Below are 20,556 nucleotides of genomic sequence, written 5' to 3'. Positions count from 1 at the left end.
GTGATTTATCTAATAGTCTACTAGTTTCTCATATTTTAGGCATACTACTTTATTTTCATATCTAGAATTATATGTTTAAAACTCATAGCTTTTTATCATCTTTTCTCAATGTTTTGTCAATTGTAGAATGTCACCTGATTGAAGATATTTAGTCTTTGTCTTTTTTTTTTTTGAGATGGAGTCTCTCACTGTTGCCCAGGCTGGAGTGCAGGGGTGCGATCTCAGCTCACTGCAACCTCTGCCTTCTGGGTTCAAGCGATTCTCCTGCCTCAGCCTCCCAAGTAGCTGGGATTACTGGCGCCCCTCACCATGGCTAAATTTTTTGTATTTTTAGTAGAGATGGGGTTTCACTATGTCGACCAGGCTGGTCTCAAACTCCTGACCTCATGATCCTCCCAACTTGGCCTCTCAAAGTGCTGGGATTACAGGTGTGAGCCACCATATTTTGTCAAGTTCTGACTATCGAACAGAAGCAGTGGTCTTGGCACCTAAGAAAACAAACAAGTAACCTATCTATTCAAATTTGCCAAGACTTAGTGAATTTACCATATCTTATTTATATATTTTTAAAGCTTAAAAATATTCAGAAGGCAGGCCCAGTGGCTCACACCTATAATCACAGCACTTTTGGAGTCTGAAGCAGAAAGTATCACTTGAACCCAAGAATTGAGACCAGCCTGGGCAATATAGGGAGACCCCCCCATCTCTACTAAAACAAAAATAAAACAAAACCATTAGCAGAGTGTGGTAGCATTCCCCTGTGGTCCCAGCTACTTGAGAGGCTGAGCTGGGTGGATTGCTTGGTCCTAGGAGGTCAAGGTTGCAGTGAGCCCTGATCTTGCCACTGCACTCCAGCCTGGGTGACAGAGTGTGACCCTGTCTCTAAAGTAAATAAATAAATATGCAGGCAGGGCCAAGTGTGCTGTAATCCCAGCACTTTGGGAGGTGGAGGTGGAGAATCTCTTGAGCCCAGGAATTTGAGACCAGCCTGGGCAACATAGGGAGACCCCATTGTTTCCGAAAATTTAAAAATTAGCAGGGTGTGGTGGCACATTTCTGTGGTCTCAGCTACTCTGGAGGCTGCAGTGGGAGAATCGCTTGAGCCCAGGAAGTCTAGGCTGCAGTGAGCTATGATTGTGCCACTGCACTCCAGCCTGGGTGACAAAGCGGGACCCTGTCTCAAAAAAAAAAAAAAAAAAAAAAAAAAAGACATTTCTAAGAAATGAAATGAAATACTATTGCTGTTGCACTCAGTCTCTGTCTCTGATTCGCTGATAGAAGATTTTTGAAGAAAAAAGATAAAATCTTTGAAGAGTTCTATACTTGGAAGGCATAGTGACATAAACACTTCTGAACATCCTGTTCTCTGTGTGAAAGAAGTAAACTTCTATACCTTTTGCATTTGAGGGAATAATTGCTACTGGGTTGATGGGCACACACAGTTGAAGATATGTGAACCACTGGACTTTGGCCTCTCATACAAACTGCCTAAGAGAAGAGATTATTTATACTGGTATTAATGCTCTGATGAAAACAGGTCATTTGACATAAACACTTACTTGTTGAAAACCTATATCACTACATCTAACTTTGTTTTCTAAAACTTTCAGTACTTCAAATTCTACATATTTCTTTTCTCATTACAATGCAGACATTTTAATTTGCAACTGTAATATATGTTCATTTTAGTTTGTGATTGCCTGCTTAATCATTTAAATAGGTCCACTTAACTTATATCCCTATAAGATAAAGTACGTTTTACACAAAAAGGTTCATTAAGGCTCAGTAAAACTATTCTAGAAGAGTACTTTAAAAACCTCTTACATAATCCTAAGCTAAATAAATTTAATGAATTAAGTAGTTAAAATTATAAAGCTTCAGAGTGAACTATGTCATGAAGAGTTTATTTAATATAGTCTTGTATGAATGTATGCTAAATAAAATTGGACTATTTAAATCACAATTTTAAATTATAACACTTTTCTGAATATACCTAGACACTCATATGACCTAAAATAAGTATTATTTACCTTTTATTACAGTATGTACATTTCTGTTGGGAAAACGTGTTGCAAATATATATTTAACCAAACATTATTGTGAAATATTTACAATATTTTCACTCCACTTTGTCACACCTCCAGTAAGAAACCTACATATAGTAAATTATTTAAAGATAGGAGTGGGGAAGCCACAGAATCTATGTAAAATATAATAATCCGACAGAATGGAGTTTACTTTCCAGTCCATGTATAACTTGGGTGCAGTAACTTCTTAGGGCTCTGAGCGCCGCTGTTCACCTACTAGGAGAGAAAACGCAGCCAGAGCTCAATCCGGATTCTCAGGGCTCCAACTACACAAAGCCCCACAAACCGGCTGCTGGGCTGCAGGGAAGCTCACTCCAGAATTTAAAGTGCTCAGGCTACAGAGACACCCTGAAGCCACAGAAAGACAAAGGAACCGGTTTAAACACACAACGTGTCCAGTGAGGACTTTGCAGAATTCTGTAACCAGACTACAATGGCCGCTCAAAGGAATCGCTCAAAGGAATCAAAGGATTGCAGTGAGCTGGTCTTGCTCTGCCTCTTCCTCGGGATTCCATGGGAGGCTGGAGCCCGGCAGATCTCCTACTCAATTCCTGAGGAATTAGAGAAAGGCTCTTTCGTGGGCAACATCTCCAAAGACTTGGGGCTGGCGCCCGGAGAGCTGGCGGAGCGCGGAGTCCGCATAGTCTCCAGAGGTAGGAGGCAGCTTTTCTCTCTGGACCCGCGCAGCGGCAGCTTGGTCACCGCGGACAGGATAGACCGGGAGGAGCTCTGCGCTCAGAGCGCGCGGTGCCTGGTGAGTTTTAATATCCTTGTGGAAGAAAGGGTGAAACTTTTTGGGATAGAAATAGAAGTAACTGATATAAATGACAATGCTCCAAAATTCCAAGCGGAAAATCTAGACGTAAAAATTAATGAAAATGTCGCCACGGGAATGCGTTTTCCTCTCCCGGAAGCTATTGATCCGGATGTGGGCGTGAACTCCCTGCAGAGCTATCAGCTCAGCCCCAATAGGCACTTCTCCCTAAGAGTTCAGAGCCGTGCCAATGGCGTCAAGTACCCGGAGCTGGTACTGGAGCATGCCCTAGATCGCGAGGAAGAGGCCATTCACCACCTGGTCCTCACCGCCTCCGACGGGGGTGACCCTCTCCGATCTGGCACTGTTCTCGTCAGCGTGACTGTCTTCGATACAAATGACAACGCGCCGGTCTTCACCTTACCAGAATACCGAGTGAGTGTTCCTGAGAATTTGCCTGTGGGCACTCAGCTGCTGACAGTCACAGCCACCGACAGGGACGAAGGTGCCAATGGAGAAGTGACATATTCATTCCGAAAATTACCTGATACGCAATTGTTGAAGTTCCAACTAAACAAATATACTGGAGAAATAAAAATATCAGAAAATCTAGATTATGAAGAAACTGGTTTCTATGAAATAGAAATACAAGCAGAAGATGGAGGAGCATATCTTGCAACTGCAAAAGTGCTGATTACAGTAGAAGATGTAAATGACAACAGTCCAGAGGTAGCCATCACGTCTCTATTTAGTCCAGTGACTGAAGATTCACCTCTGGGAACAGTCGTAGCCCTTTTAAATGTGCATGATTTAGACTCTGAGCAGAATGGACGGGTAACCTGTTCCATTTTGGCGTATCTACCATTTAAATTAGAAAAGTCCATTGATAGTTATTACAGATTGGTGATACACAGAGCCCTTGACAGGGAACAGGTATCCTCTTACAATATCACAGTAACAGCCACAGATGGGGGAAGTCCACCTCTATCAACGGAAATTCACTTTATGCTACAAGTGGCAGATATCAATGACAACCCACCTACCTTCTCTCATGTATCCTACTTTACCTATATCCCAGAGAACAACGCCAGGGGTGCCTCCATCTTCTCAGTGACAGCGCTGGACCCGGACAGCAAAGAGAATGCCCGGATTATTTACTCCCTGGCTGAAGACACCATCCAGGGGGCACCTCTGTCCTCATACATATCCATCAACTCAGACACTGGCGTCCTGTATGCACTCAGATCCTTTGACTATGAGCAATTCCATGAGCTACAGATGCAGGTGACAGCCAGCGACAGCGGGGATCCTCCACTCAGCAGCAATGTGTCGTTGAGCCTGTTTGTGCTGGACCAGAACGACAATGCGCCCGAGATCCTGTACCCCGCCCTCCCCACAGACGGTTCCACTGGCGTGGAGCTGGCGCCCCGCTCCGCAGAGCCCGGCTACCTGGTGACCAAGGTGGTGGCGGTGGACAGAGACTCGGGCCAGAACGCCTGGCTGTCCTACCGCCTGCTCAAGGCCAGCGAGCCGGGACTCTTCGCGGTGGGGCTGCACACGGGCGAGGTGCGCACGGCGCGGGCCCTGCTGGACAGAGACGCGCTCAAGCAAAGCCTCGTGGTGGCCGTCCAGGACCATGGCCAGCCCCCTCTCTCGGCCACCGTCACGCTCACCGTGGCCGTGGCCGACAGCATCCCCGAAGTCCTGGCGGACCTCAGCAGCCTCGAGTCTCTGGCTAACTCTGGAACCTCAGACCTCACTCTGTACCTGGTGGTAGCGGTGGCTGCGGTCTCCTGCGTCTTCCTGGCCTTCGTCATCGTGCTGCTGGCGCTCAGGCTGCGGCGCTGGCACAAGTCACGCCTGCTGCAGGCTTCAGGAGGTGGCTTGACAGGCGTGCCCGGCTCGCACTTTGTGGGCGTGGACGGGGTGCGGGCTTTCCTGCAGACCTATTCCCACGAGGTCTCCCTCACCGCGGACTCGCGGAAGAGTCACCTGATCTTCCCCCAGCCCAACTACGCTGACACGCTCATCAGCCGGGAGAGCTGTGAGAAAAAGGATCCTTTGTCTTTGTTAAATGATTCGAAGTTTCCTTTAGAGGATACCCCATTGGTTCCAGTGAGTTTTACTTTTATTTTTACTCTTTTTCTGTTGTTAAAAAAGATTGGTTTTACTTTTAAGTTTGCAGCATGATAGTGGAAAGTGCAAATGCTAAAACACTGATGAGTAGAATTTGATGTTTATTAAGGGTTTTTTTTTAACTTTCTGGTAAAATTCACCTAGTCTCAATCAAGGCCTGTATGTCATCAGGCTTTGTTATGATTAGCTTTGCAGAACCTTGTAGTTTATAGTGTTGTTGAGTACAATATTGACAATTCTTAAGACAGACTTCCATACAGAAGTGTCTGTCGATTTATATTTCCTCCTGGGTGGTCACACATTGAAACTCCAGCCCCTTAAGCATCTCTCTTGTTCTGAAGGCAGTCTGGTAAGAATAGGTAAGTATCAGAAAGAAATGGTCTCTGGAAACACAACCCAAATCCAAGATTACTCAACGCAGCTCTTCCCAAGGAGAAGAGCAATAGGCCTTTTCCAAACTACCTTTTATATGTTTTTAAATTTATACTTTGTGGCGATAGTTGCAGTTGAATATACTGTTTTTCATTAATATTGAATTAACTTATTTATAACAATGTATACTTAGATTTTTCCTGCCCTATTTATACCTGATAACACTGAAGCATCCTTTTTGCATACAATTCTCTAATTTCCCACTACTATGTGGAAGATACAGCATTTTAATGTAACTTGTGTTGCTCAATAGGGATCCTGAAGAGGCTATAGAGGGTGAAATTAGAACATTTGGGGTTCTGCTTTTGTCTTTTTTGTTAAATGTTCTAATCACTAAGGCTGAAAGTAAATATGGATTGGGAAGACAGATAAATTTGTACATGTTCCCAAGAACAGGAGCAACAGATATATGACAAAGCTATTTCAGTGGCTGTTTAATGTATAGGGAGGCAAACACCTGAAACTCTGAAAATTCTGAAATTGAGAGGCAAAATAAACTTAGAGTCAAGAAAGAAATGCCATTTCTGCAGATCAGAATATAAGCACCAAAAATAAAAAAGAAAATAATATATGCAAATAAGGGAAATTACCTAAACAAAGGATCAGTGGAGGTACTGATGAGTTCATTTAGTTCAATGAAAATAGTGATGTATTAGGTTGATCTCTTAATTTCATTACTAATATTCTACTAAATGTGGTAGCATAAGGTCAAAAAGCATTCCAAAGTTTCTCAAGACCCTTTGAAGACCATGACTTTTTTCAGGCCAGTCAACATTTGTTCAATGATAGGTCTGTGGAAGGAAAGCACACTCTTTAGGATCATAGTTATTAACTATTAAACCTTTGAAACTATTATTTCATATTTGTGTTCATAAGAGTCAAAATTGTGCATTCATCTCAAATTAAAAATACAGATTTTTTTTTTTAAAAACTACTCTTTTGACATTGTAGCTATTGTAAGAAAATATTTTTAAATATGGTTATTTAAAAGCAATACAGGACACCCTGGATGATGGTAATGACTAGAGCAATGGTTACATTCCAGTACTTAAATATGAAATTAGGAATTATTACTTTCTAGGTGAATATAGGTTAGAATTGAAGACAAAAAAAAATGTTGCTTATCTTCAGAACTTCCAGCTTCATAGATAATTACTCTTAAAAGGAACAAGAATGACTGCCTCTGGATGGAGGAAGTGGAGAGCAATGGGCCATAGGGTAGGAGACCTATAAACCTTCATGCTATATTCTTTTGTGCCTCTTTAAATTTTGAAGAAAAAATATTCATTTATTCAAGATATATGTAAATTTTAGTACATAAAAAGATGAGCTAGTTATGACCACGTGGAAATATATTTCCTGATGTAAAGGAATCACTGAGGAATAAGATTCAAATATTTTGGTTGTCAACTCAAAAAATTCCTTGAAAGAGATAAAGTCAAGCTGCAGTCCCACACGGAGCCTCTGGGCGCCGCTGTCGGCCAGTGCAGAGCAAGCGCTGACGCCGGGGATCCCTCAGCCTCCAGCCTAGGGATTCCCTGCGCAGCCAACAACAGAAAGAAGAAAACCAGCACACACGCAGAGGCTCCCGGCTGGGCAGACTTTGCCCAGCACACCAGATTCCCAGCTCCGAGACCCGGGACTCCTCCTGTCCTGGGCCGAATGCTCTTTTAGCGCGGTAGAGTGCACTTTCTCCAGCTGGAAAAGCGGGGACCCAGCGAGAACCCAAGCGAACGATGGGAGGGAGCTGCGCGCAGAGGCGCCGGGCCGGTCCGCGGCAGGTACTATTTCCCTTGCTGCTGCCTTTGTTCTACCCCGCGCTGTGTGAGCCGATCCGCTACTCGATTCCGGAGGAGCTGGCCAAGGGCTCGGTGGTGGGGAACCTCGCTAAGGATCTAGGGCTCAGTGTCCTGGATGTGTCGGCTCGCAAGCTGCGAGTTAGCGCGGAGAAGCTGCACTTCAGCGTAGACGCGGAGAGCGGGGACTTACTTGTGAAGGACCGAATAGACCGTGAGCAAATATGCAAAGAGAGAAGAAGATGTGAGTTGCAATTGGAAGCTGTGGTGGAAAATCCTTTAAATATTTTTCATATCATTGTGGTGATTGAGGATATTAATGACCACGCCCCTCAATTCCAGAAAGATGAAATAAACTTAGAAATCAGTGAATCTGTCAGCCCGGGGATGGGAACAATTCTTGAGTCTGCAGAAGATCCTGATATTAGTATGAATTCGCTGAGCAAATACCAACTAAGTCCTAACGAGCATTTCTCATTGGTGGAGAAAGACAATCCTGATGGTGGCAAATATCCAGAATTAGTATTGCAGAAGACTCTGGACCGAGAAACGCAGAGCGCTCACCACTTGGTACTGACTGCCTTAGATGGTGGGGACCCTCCCCGAAGCGGTACTGCTCAGATAAGAATCCTGGTAATAGATGCCAATGACAACCCCCCAGTGTTCAGCCAGGACGTGTACAGGGTCAGCCTACGGGAAGACGTGCCTCCAGGCACCTCCATCCTGAGAGTGAAGGCCACTGACCAGGACGAGGGCATCAACTCGGAGATCACTTACTCCTTCCTTGGTGTGGCTGACAAAGCGCAGCACGTGTTCTCTCTGGATTACGCTACAGGAAACATTCTAACTCAGCAGCCTTTGGATTTTGAAGAAGTGGAAAGATATACGATGAACATAGAGGCAAAAGACCGAGGATCTCTCTCAACACGTTGTAAAGTAATTATAGAAGTTCTAGACGAAAATGACAACAGCCCAGAAATAATCATCACGTCACTCCCTGATCAGATTATGGAGGATTCCCCTCCAGGAGTGGTTGTTGCCCTCTTCAAAACACGGGACCGAGACTCAGGGGAAAATGGGGAAGTCAGGTGTAGTTTAAGTAGAGGTGTTCCATTTAAGATTCATTCTTCTTCTAATAATTACTACAAACTAGTAACAGATGGGGCCCTGGATCGGGAGCAGACCCCAGAGTACAACGTCACCATCGCAGCCACCGACAGGGGCAAGCCTCCGCTCTCCTCCAGCAAAACCATAACCCTGCACATCACTGACGTCAACGACAACGCGCCCGTTTTCGGACAGTCCGCCTACCTGGTCCATGTGCCAGAAAACAACCAGCCAGGTGCCTCCATAGCGCAAGTCAGTGCCTCTGACCCAGACTTCGGGCCCAATGGCCGTGTCTCCTACTCTCTCGTTGCCAGCGACCTGGAGTCACGAACGCTGTCGTCCTACGTGTCCGTGAGCGCGCAGAACGGGGTGGTGTTCGCGCAGCGCGCCTTTGACCACGAGCAGCTGCGCGCCTTCGAGCTCACGCTGCAGGCCTGCGACCAGGGCTCGCCCGCGCTCAGCGCCAATGTGAGCCTGCGCGTGTTGGTGGGCGACCGTAACGACAACGCACCGCGGGTGCTGTACCCTGCGCTGGGTCCCGACGGCTCCGCGGTCTTCGACACAGTGCCGCGGGCCGCACAGCCAGGCTACCTGGTGACCAAGGTGGTGGCCGTGGACGCCGACTCGGGGCACAATGCCTGGCTGTCCTACCACGTGGTGCATGCCAGTGAGCCCGGGCTCTTCAGCCTGGGGCTGCGAACTGGCGAGGTGCGCATGGCGCGTGCTTTGGGTGACAAGGACTCGGTCCGCCAGCGCCTGCTAGTCGCTGTAAGAGATGGAGGACAGCCACCTCTTTCAGCCACTGCCATGCTGCACCTGGTGTTCGCAGATAGCTTGCAAGAGGTACTGCCGGATTTCAGCGACCGTCCCACACCCTCTGACTCCCAGGCTGAGATGCAGTTTTACCTGGTGGTGGCCTTGGCCTTGATTTCCGTGCTCTTTCTACTCGCGGTGATTCTAGCTATCGCTCTACGCCTAAGACAGTCTTTCAGCCCTACTGCAGGGGGCTGCTTTGAGTCAGTTCTCTGCTCCAAGTCCGGACCTGTGGGTCCCCCCAGCTACAATGAGGGAACGTTGCCCTATGCCTATAATCTTTGTGTGCCTGGGGATCAAATGAATCCTGAATTTAATTTCGTCACATCTGTTGATCATTGTCCAGCCACACAAGATAACTTCAACAAAGATAGCTCTTCCATGCTACTGGCTAGCATTTTAACTCCTAGCTTGGAAGCAAATAAGATTCTTAAACAGGTAAGTATTTAAAAATGTGTTTAATCCTTTTTATATTACAATATGCCAATATATTCCAATATAGTGATATTATTTTAAGATTCTAGATAACCTCTTCATAGAGTTCCCAAAATATAGGTCAAATTTATGGCTATCATTGTTAAAACAAAAGTTTAAATTAAATGCCTCAATCTTCCTACTATTCAAAGACATTTTAAGGCCATCTACATGGGTAATCTCTGGTGACATTTTTTATGAAATAAAATACCTTTTGGTTAAAAATATAAAATACAGGTATATTTTCACGGCATGGTATTTTAATTGAAACCCTGATGCTATTCAATTTTTCTCAAGTGTTTCATTTACTCAATAAAGGAACACTTGTAAGAATTATAGTTAGGCATCCTACCTGATGATTTTATCGGGACCATGTTATTTCCACTTCCAGAAATGTCGTTCTTTTCAGTCGGTTAAAATCAATTGGAACCAATTATAACCTACAAGTTTTCAGCTCCAGTAATATTTTGAAAACTTTCTTAAAATTAAGCAAGTCCTTTTAATAATTACTCCTTTCGTGGGTGTTCTTGGTAAAGTTTTAACATCACATAATATAAGCATTGTGTATAATCGTTTTTAAGCTCTACAAATACGTGAGATTCACGAAGAGGTGAGCGTAATCATTTCTTCTGGAATTTCTTAGTCGTTGCAATAATAAGAATGGGCTCTAGGCGCCGCTGTTCACCAATCAGGGAATGGGAAGCTGCGCGCTATTGAGTCCCTCCCTCCCCCGCCTCTACCACACAAAGCAGAATGAGATGGATACTTACTGGAGACTTAGAAGTATTTTCCTGCGCTTTCTGATATATTTTGGATGCAGTCGGCCTAGGACTTCATAGATACATAAACCGATTCACAACCAACCAGCTCGAGAAATCGCGAAATATCGGCTTAGAGCCTGCCATGGCGAATCGGCTACAGCGCCTGGACCGCAGTGGGCTGGTGCTGCTGTGCATTTTCCTGGGGACGCTGCGGGGGTTCCGGGCCGGGCAGATCCGATATTCGGTGCCCGAAGAAACCGAAAAAGGCTACTTCGTGGGCAATATCTCCAAGGACCTGGGGCTGGAGCCCCGGGAGCTGGCGAAGCGCGGAGTCCGCATCGTCTCCAGAGGGAAGACACAGCTTTTCGCTGTGAATCTGCGAAGCGGCAGCTTGATCACGGCAGGCAGGATAGACCGGGAGGAGCTCTGTGAGACGGTGTCCTCCTGTTTTTTAAATATGGAACTTCTGGTGGAAGACACCTTGAAGATTTACGGAGTGGAGGTGGAAATAATCGACATTAATGATAACGCCCCCAGCTTCCAGGAAGACGAAGTGGAGATAAAAGTCAGTGAGCACGCAATTCCTGGGGCGCGATTTGCTCTTCCTAATGCTAGGGATCCAGATGTGGGCGTGAACTCCCTCCAGAGCTACCAGCTCAGCCCTAATAGTTACTTTTCCTTGCAACTACGGGGCAGAATGGATGGGGCCAAGAATCCAGAGCTAGTACTGGAGGGAAGCCTGGACCGAGAGAAAGAGGCTGCTCACCTGCTCCTCCTCACAGCTTTAGATGGAGGCGATCCCATCCGAAAGGGCTCAGTTCCTATTCGTGTGGTGGTCCTCGATGTAAATGACCACATCCCAGTGTTTACACAGTCCGTATATCGCGTGAGCGTTCCAGAAAACATCAGCTCTGGAACTCGGGTGCTGGTGGTTAATGCAACGGATCCAGACGAGGGAATCAACGGGGAAGTAATGTATTCATTTCGGAACATGGAAAGCAAGGCTTCTGAAATATTCCAATTGGATTCACAAACTGGAGAAGTTCTAGTACGGGGGTCTCTGGATTTTGAAAAATATGGATTCTATGAGATGGAAATTCAAGGCCAAGATGGTGGAGGTCTCTTTACCACCGCAATGATGTTGATCACTGTTGTGGATGTGAATGATAACGCTCCAGAAATAACTATCACCTCTTCTATTAATTCAATTCTGGAAAACTCTCCTCCAGGTACAGTCATTGCTCTTCTAAATGTGCAAGATCAAGATTCTGGAGAAAATGGTCAAGTCTCCTGTTTTATTCCTAACCACTTGCCTTTTAAATTAGAAAAGACTTATGGAAATTATTACAAATTGATAACAAGCAGAGTGCTGGACAGGGAGTTGGTCCAGAGCTACAATATAACGTTGACAGCCACAGACCAGGGAAGCCCGCCTCTGTCTTCAGAAACTCATATCTGGCTGAATGTGGTAGATGACAACGATAACCCTCCTGTTTTTCCTCACTCCTCTTACTTTGCCTATATTCCCGAAAACAACCCCAGGGGTGCCTCCATCTTCTCAGTGACTGCCCTCGACCCGGACAGCAAACAGAATGCCCTGGTCACTTACTCTCTGACGGATGACACTGTCCAGGGGGTGCCTCTATCCTCTTATGTCTCTATTAACTCCAACACTGGTGTTCTCTATGCCCTACAATCTTTCGACTATGAGCAGTTTCGAGACTTACAACTGAGAGTGATAGCACGTGACAGCGGGGACCCGCCCCTCAGCAGCAATGTGTCGCTGAGCCTGTTCGTGCTGGATCAGAACGACAATGCGCCTGAGATCCTGTACCCCGCCCTCCCCACAGACGGTTCCACTGGCGTGGAGCTGGCGCCCCGCTCTGCAGAACCTGGCTACCTGGTGACCAAAGTGGTTGCGGTGGACAAAGATTCAGGCCAGAACGCCTGGCTGTCCTACCGCCTGCTCAAGGCCAGCGAGCCGGGACTTTTCGCGGTAGGGGAGCACACGGGCGAGGTGCGCACGGTGCGGGCCCTGCTGGACAGAGACGCGCTCAAGCAGAGCCTCGTGGTGGCCGTCCAGGACCACGGCCAGCCCCCTCTCTCGGCCACCGTCACGCTCACCGTGGCTGTGGCCGACAGCATCCCCGAAGTCCTGGCGGACCTCGTCAGCCTCGAGTCTCTAGCTAACTCTGAAACCTCAGACCTCACGCTGTACTTGGTGGTGGCGGTGGCCGCAGTCTCCTGCATCTTCCTGGTATTTGTCATCGTGCTGCTGGCACTCAGGCTGTGGCGCTGGCATAAGTCACGCCTGCTACAGGCTTCTGAAGGCGGGCTGGCAGGTATGCCCACCTCACACTTCGTAGGCATGGACGGGGTGCAGGCTTTCCTGCAGACCTATTCCCACGAGGTCTCTCTCATTGCGGACTCGCAGAAGAGTCACCTGATTTTCCCCCAGCCCAACTATGGGGACACGCTCATCAGCCAGGAGAGCTGTGAGAAAAGCGAACCACTCTTGATAGCTGAAGACTCAGCTATCATTTTAGGCAAATGTGACCCGACAAGTAATCAGGTGAGATTTATTTCTCTGCCTCCTAATTGTTGGTGTCTTGGCACAAGTCTTTTAAGGAGATGTTTATTGAGCCTATTATGAAAATTGTTTGGGGGGGCGGCATATATTTAGTTCATTTATATTTAGAGCAATACATGTGAGTTTTACTTTGCCTTTCATGAGATTACCATAATCTTTCAGAACGTTTTTGTGAAAGTCATTTTTCAATCCTGGCATATTTTCTTTGGATTTCAAAGGGGCCATTCAACTATGCTGGCTTGGTTTGTAGTAAGTTGAATTTTAGTATTATTTTTCTATTATCAGTGTATGAGGCTATCAATTTACTATATATAGATACAAATTAATGATTCACAAACACTTTTTATTTCCATTTCAATTTTGCAGTGCCTTCACTGATTTGTAGTTATATTCCACCATTATTTGCTATTACTGCTAATGTTCAAATTTAGATCCTGTCAATTTAATAGCATGCTCCCTCTAGCTCTCTTTCTCATCTATCTATCTATACACATGCACACACACTTACACATGTAAGCTTTTCTCTGAGCAATTTTATTTTGATTCTTGTTGGCTGGTAATATGTTTAGATCCTGTTGACTATTTCAACTTCGTCTCATTTCTTCATCCTATCAACACAGACATATTTACTGGCTTTTAACTACTGGATTTCCTTGGGAGATAAAATTTAGATGACATTTTTTCTTAAGCTCTAGATATCTTTTCCATTACTATGGTGAAGTTACATTGACTGGTCTGAGGAAATAATTGAATTATTGAACTGGTATTATTTCCTTTTATTCTTTTACTTTGGTGTCTGCGTTTGTATGTATGGAAGGCTTTTTAATGTAGCAAATCCATATATAGAAATGACTTGATTTTGATTCAGTGCTTCTCAAAAAGCTATTTTCAAATATGCTAAAGATGTCTATAGATTTATTCAAATAGAATAGTTTGTGAATATATAAATAGATTGAAGGTATTTGGACTTTAATGAAACTGATTTAGCTAGTATCCTTCTGGCTATTTTTTGTTCCTTTTCAGTGTACTTGGGAGTCATAGATTCCTTCTTTCTTTCCTTTATAAGGTCTTTCTTATGGCAAATAGTACATTCAGTTCTTTTATTCAGACCAACTTGTTACTGAAGCTTGATAATTGCCTGACATACATGTTACCTGAAGCAATGTCTAGGAAAGTCAAATGAGGAATGGAGACTTATCTAGGGTTTTTGATCACAGGAATAATTTCCATCATCAATTCACTTAACACTCTCGCATCACTTCTAGGTATTTGCCCCAAATTACTTGCTTATTTATGTTCCCTTTCAAGTTTATTTTTCTCATTTAGAAATTTACCTTATGTCATTAGTTGTAAACTGACTATCTAGGGCTTGCACAAAAAATAATTTCAACTGTAGGAAAGGCAAGTCTTCCAACAGATGCCTACATTCGTCTTGAAGTCAAGAAAAATGTTGGGGTATTTTAAGCATCTAGAGATAGGATTTATACTTGTGGAATTCCAAACTGAGAAAATGGATGTAAGGCATTGTACTTTGACTGGAACTAAATAAAAAGGATATGAGGTATTTGGCTGGGAAAAGGAGATTGTTCCATATTATAAAACCTCATCTAAACTAACTGGAAGCTTGCACCCAAGACCTTGGAGAACAAAAAGTAAGGGTTGGCTTTGAAATGTGATATTAAGATGGTTATGTTGATTTGGAGGTAGTGATAAAGTTCTGTTAAGGTATAACATATAGTCCCATTAAATAGAGGATAAAAATAAAACACCCTCACATTTCATGTTATTAAATTCCTAAGGCTACCTACTAGGCTATACCTTTATATTCTCTTTATGATTAAAGTGTAAAACACTTAATAATCCTTTTCAGAAACCTCTTTTATAAGTGATAAGAAAGGTTTGGCTATCTTTATTCTGAATATGCCCTATATAGCTTTCAGTGCTCCTCCAGTTTTCTCTGATAAAACTAAGAGGAAAATTATCTGCACATCAGATTGAAAATAATACTGCATATCATTTCATAGTGGTCAAAATTTTCCCATACCACTTGGTGGGGATGTTTTCCCACATTGTTTTTGTCGTACATCAGGAGAGAAGACTTTGCCTAGTTATTCCAATATGTGCATTGCTTCTGCTTAGAAAAAAAGAAACTTAGGCCGGCGCGGTGGTTCACGCCTGTAATCCCATCACTTTGGGAGGCTGAGGTGGGTGGATCACGAGGTCAGGAGATAGAGACCATCCTGCCTAACATGGTGAAACCCTGTCTCTACTAAAAATACAAAAAATTAACCGGGCGTGGTGGTGGGCGCCTGTAGTCCCAGCTACTGGGGAAACTGAGGCAGGAGAATGGCCTGAACCTGGGAGGCAGAGCTTGCAGTGAGCAGAGATCGTGTCACTGCACTCCAGCCTGGGCGAAAGAGTGAGACTCCATCTCAAAAAAAAAAAAAAAAAAAAAAAAAAAAAAGAAGAAAAGAAAAGAAAAAAAGAAAAAAACGTTTCACTTCTCTTTACTGGGTTAATGACTGTTCTATAGGATCCCATCTCTAAGGAATCTTCTTTGGTAGTAAACACTGGAAAATAGTCACTACCAAAACTCTTAAAGTGTCTAGTTTCCTATACATTAGTCCAACACATCAGTCTAAATTCTGAATCCTATTGAATTAGCAAAGTCTTCCCGGTGCAGTTTTCTAAATAGACTCAGAGCCCCGCTGTTGGCCAATGTGCTGCAAGAGCTGGAGCCTCGGATCTACCAGGACTATATTGTGCTCAGTCACAGAAGAAAGTCGGAAAGGAAAGTGGCCAAGACTTGGGCTTTCTGCTCCCTCAAATCTGATTCCTTACGGATTGGGGTGCCTTCAAACTGGGAGCATTGGGTTTTCTATGTGTGGAAGTAAATATTTTAAAAGCACTTTGTGAAACATTTTCTCTTAACGTCCGAGACTGCAGCAACGCACGGGAAGGATGGGAAACAGGGTGAAGCAGAGAAGCAGGACCCGGCGGCGGCAAATACTCTTCCCTTTCCTGCTGCCTTTGTTCTGCAGGATGCCCTCGGAGCAGATCCACTGCTCTAATCCAGAAGAAATGGTCCGGGGCTCGGTGGTGGGGAACGTTGCTGAGGACATGGGGCTGCATGTTCAAGATTTATTGACCCGAAACCTTAGAGTTAGTACAGAGGAACAGTACTTTACCGTGAACACGGAGAATGGGAACATTCTTGTGAGTGACAGAATAGATCGAGAGTCACTCTGTCCTCAAAATCCTGTGTCATACCCTCAGAGATTGTACCAGAGAATCCTCTAAATGTTTTTCACATAAATGTGATGATAGAAGATATAAATGATAATCCACCTTATTTTCCCCAAAATAGCATTGTTTCACAAATCAATGAGCTAGCAATTCCAGGCACTCGGTTTGGCCTGGAATCTGCTATAGATGTGGATGTAGGGCTCACTGTCTCCAGAGTTACCAGCTCAGCTCTAATGAACATTTCTCTCTGATGATGGACAAGACTGAAGGCAAGAATGCTCCAGAATTAGTGCTGGAGAAGCCCCTGGACCAGGAAGGATAGAGCTCTCATCCCCTGGTCCTGAAAGCAGTAGATGGGGGTGACCCAGTCCTAACTGGCACTGCTGCAATTCAAATTGAGGTCACTGATGGCAACGATAATGCCCCAGTTTTTAGCCAGGATGTATACAAAGTCAGCCTTAGAGAGAATGTGCCCCCAGGCACCCGTGTACTGAAGGTGACAGCCACTGACCAGGATGAGGATGTCAAAGCAGAGATCACCTACTCTTTCAAATCCCTACCAGATGATATTGGAAATATGTTTGTGCTAGACCATCAAAATGAGGAAATTAAATCCAAAGACTTAATAGACTTCAAAATTTATAGCAGTTACACCATGAGCACAGAGGCGAAGGATGGTGGAGGCATGACCAGCGAATGTAAAATTATGCTAGAAATCCTAGATGAGAACCACAACGCCCCAGACGTGGTTTTTACTTCGGTGTCCAGTTCTGTAACTGAGGTTGCAGAACCCTGGATGGCGATCATTCTGTTCAAAACACATGATAAAGATTCGGGAGAAAATGGGGAGGTTACATGCCTCATAAACGAAAGAATTCCTTTTAGAATCGAATCTTCCGCCAATAATGACTATAAGCTTGTAACAGATGGGACCCTGGATTGGGACCCCGGAGTACAAGGTCACCATCACTGCCACTGACAGGGGCAAGCCTCCGCTCTCATCCAGCACAAGCGTCACCCTATGCATTGGTGACGTCAACGACAGTGCTCCGGTTTTCCACCAGGTCTCCTACGGGGTCCACGTGGCCGAAAACAACCCTCTCGGAGCCTCCATCACACAAGTCAGCGCCTCTGACCTGGACCTAGGGCTGAATGGCCAAGTCTCCTGCTCCATTGTTACCAGTGACTTGGAGCTGCGGGCACCGTCGTCGTAAGTGTCCATGAGTGCACAGAGTGGGGTGGTGTTCGCACAGCGCGCCTTCGAACACGAGCAACTGCGCGCCTTCGAGCAGCTGCGCGCCTTGGAGGTCAAGCTGCAGGCCCACCAGGGCTCGCCTGCGCTCAGTGCCAACGTAAGCCTGCGCGTGTTGGTGGGCGACCTCAATGACAATGTGCGGCAGGTGCTGTACCCCGCGCTGGGGTCCGATGGCTCCGCACTCTTCGATATGGTGCCAGGCGCCGCAGAGTCTGGCTACCTGGTGACTAAGGTGGTAGCGTTGGACGCAGATTCGGGACACGAAGATTGGCTGTCCTACCACGTGCTGCAGGCCATCCAGCCCGGGCTCCTTAGCCTGGGGCTGCCCACGGGCGAAGTGCGCACTGCGCGTGCCTTGGGCTACAGTGACTCGGCCCGACAGCGCCTGCTGGTTGCTGTGCATGACGGAGGACAGCTGCCCCTCTCTGCCACCGCTACACTTCACCTAGTCTTTGCAGACAGCCTGCAGGAGGCACTGCCAGACTTCATTGACCGTCCTGTGGCCTCTAATTCCCAGGCAAAGCTGCAGATTTACTTGGTCGTGGCCTTGGCCTTGATTTCTATGCTCTTCTTCCTCGCAGTGATTTTGGCGGTCGCCTTGTCCAGCCCCTCTGCCTGGGGTTCGTTTCACCCTGGCCTGTGTTCTGAGACTCGACCGGGGTTTCTCCCAACTACAATGAGGGAACTTTGCTTTATTCCTGCAATCTGTATGTTCCCTTGGATTCTAGAAAAAGAAGATTTAATTTTCTCACTGTGCCGGGCGCGGTGGCTCAAGTCTGTAATCCCAGCACTTTGGGAGGCCGAGACGGGCGGATCACGAGGTCAGGAGATCGAGACCATCCTGGCTAACACGGTGAAACCCCGTCTCTACTTAAAAAAATACAAAAAACTAGCCGGGGGAGGTGGCAGGCGCCTGTAGTTCCAGGAGGCGGAGCTTGCAGTGAACCCAGATCACACCACTGCACTCCAGCCTGGGCGACAAAGCGAGACTCCGTCTCAAAAAACAATAATAATAATAATTTTCTCACAGTGACACCAGAAACAGTCCCCCCACAAGATCTTTCTAATGAAGTTTCTCTGGTAGCAAGCTTCACTGAAGAGAATAACAAGATAAGCTCTAACTCTGTTGCTCCTACTCACCTGAGTTCCAATGAATGTCTTTCTTTTACAAATGGGTGTGGTTTAATTTTCAAACCAATATTTTGGCAAGAAAATCTTAAACATATTATATCTACTATTGCTTCAGGTTTGTTTGCTCACTGTTAATATTTCCTACTCCTTTCTGTGTGGGCAAGTAACTTCATTATTAGCTTTCATGTATTTTGACCATTTTTACCTGATACTTTTTTTTTTTTCGGACGCAGTCTCGCTCTGTGGTCCAGGCTGGAGTGTAGTGGCTCACTGCAAGCTCCATCTCCCAGGTTTTGGCCATTCTCCTGCCTCAGCCTCCTGAGTAGCTGGGACTACAGGCGCCCGCCACCACACCCTACTAATTTTTTGTATTTTTAGTAGAGACGTGGTTTCACCATGTTAGCCAGGATGGTCTCTATCTCCTGACCTCGTGATCCGCCCGCCTTGGCCTCCCAAAGTGCTGCTGGGATTATAGGTGTGAGCCACTGCGCCCCACCCAGAGACATTCTTTATACACACACACACACACACACACACACACGTGAGAAGTGGGTATTATGATACTGCTGTCATTGAGATATTTTAATTGAAGAATAAATTTTTTTCCTGTGGTGTTTCTTGGGACATCAATATCTTGAGTATATAAGGCTTTTTCTTTAATCCATTAACTATAAATTTTGAGGAAAATGCATGAGAAAATGCTTTTTATTAAAAAAAAAAAATTGAGATTAAAGTCTCACTATGTTGCCCAGGCTGGACTCAAACTCTTGGGCGGTGGCAATCCTCCCACCTCAATCTCCAGAGTAGCTGAGACTACAGTTGCCTGACACTGTGCCTGGCAGAGAAAAAAACTTAAAAAAATAAGAACATGGTAATGATTTGATAATATTCAGTTACGTTTACTTGTGATTCTTGTAATTCAAGAAAACTCAATTTTGCGTTTGATCTTTTCTCACAGCTACCTATATATTTCTTCCCAATTTAAAATATATTATTTTATTTTATGCCTAGCAAACATCTTATCCTTACAGTATAAATATTTATGCTCATGAAAGTACAGTAGCCAGTTATTTCTTAGGCAGAATTTTTTCCCTATATTTTGATGGGCTTCCAAAAGTATTACCAGTAATTCTCAGTAATTACAATTAGGTCAGTTACCCAGGAAAAGGTAAGTGTAACATTCTTTGGACTACCAATTTTCTTTTACTAAGTTTCCTCAACACTTAATATTTTTGAAATATAATGTATTAATAGAATCCTGGAGTACTTCCGTTATTTCCAGTCAATGCAAGTTGGAATACTTCCACTTTATGCTAAAAATATAAATGTTTCTTTTTCACTTGGGTTCTTGTTAAGTGTGATTCTGATAATGTATACAATCACATATCTCATTTTTAGGTTTCCATATTTTCATGAAAATTTGATTTTTAAGCGTTAAATTTCAACAACCTGGTAAAGTAATCCTTCCATTCAGATTTGTTCAAGGAATCTACTTAAAAACGTTTTCCCCAAATTATAGCTGAATCAGAAAGTTTAAATTATTCTATTATATGATATGTCAAAAAAGAGAAACTCCTCCAGAGACATCCCCCATGATAGGTGTATTGGGGAAACAGTAATCTCAAAGCAGATGCACTAAAATTATAAGATTAAAATCATTGTTTACAGAAACTTCCAATTCATTTAAAAGCTCATTGGGGAAAAAAGAAAAAAAAAGCTCATTGGGTGGAAAAAAAAAAAAGCTCACTGAAGTTTCTTCTAAAGCGAATACTGTAGATTTCCATCCCCTTTTGAAGAACAGTAGGTGGAACTATTTAAGATATAAAAACGAAATATCCTTTCTGGAAGTTCAAGATTGTGCAGTAATTGGTTAGGACTCTGAGCGCCGCTGTTCACCAATCGGGGAGAGAAAAGCGGAGATCCTGCTCGCCTTGCACGCGCCTGAAGCACAAAGCAGATAGCTAGGAATGAACC

At 44.8% G+C, this 20,556-nt stretch overlaps 2 protein-coding genes across 20 annotated transcripts in view; both read left to right on the top strand.

Moving 5' to 3' along the window:
* Positions 1 to 20,556, top strand: part of RELL2 (RELT like 2) — a 347,299-nt gene that overhangs the window by 107,999 nt on the left and 218,744 nt on the right. The gene's annotated exons all lie outside the window — the stretch shown is intronic.
* Positions 1 to 20,556, top strand: part of LOC126957240 (protocadherin gamma-C4) — a 190,277-nt gene that overhangs the window by 81,887 nt on the left and 87,834 nt on the right. The window contains exon 1 of one of the 19 annotated variants that reach the window (XM_050794886.1): positions 39 to 4,956. The exons of 16 other annotated variants lie outside the window; for them this stretch is intronic. In XM_050794886.1, coding sequence (XP_050650843.1) covers positions 2,521 to 4,956 — 2,436 coding nt within the window. In that variant the 5' untranslated portion in view covers positions 39 to 2,520. 2 more of the 19 variants (XM_050794899.1, XM_050794888.1) reach the window with 2 other exon arrangements.

Source organism: Macaca thibetana, chromosome 6 (genome assembly GCF_024542745.1).
Source record: "Macaca thibetana thibetana isolate TM-01 chromosome 6, ASM2454274v1, whole genome shotgun sequence".
NCBI lineage: Eukaryota > Metazoa > Chordata > Mammalia > Primates > Cercopithecidae > Macaca > Macaca thibetana.
This window is presented reverse-complemented; position numbering and strand designations above follow the sequence as displayed.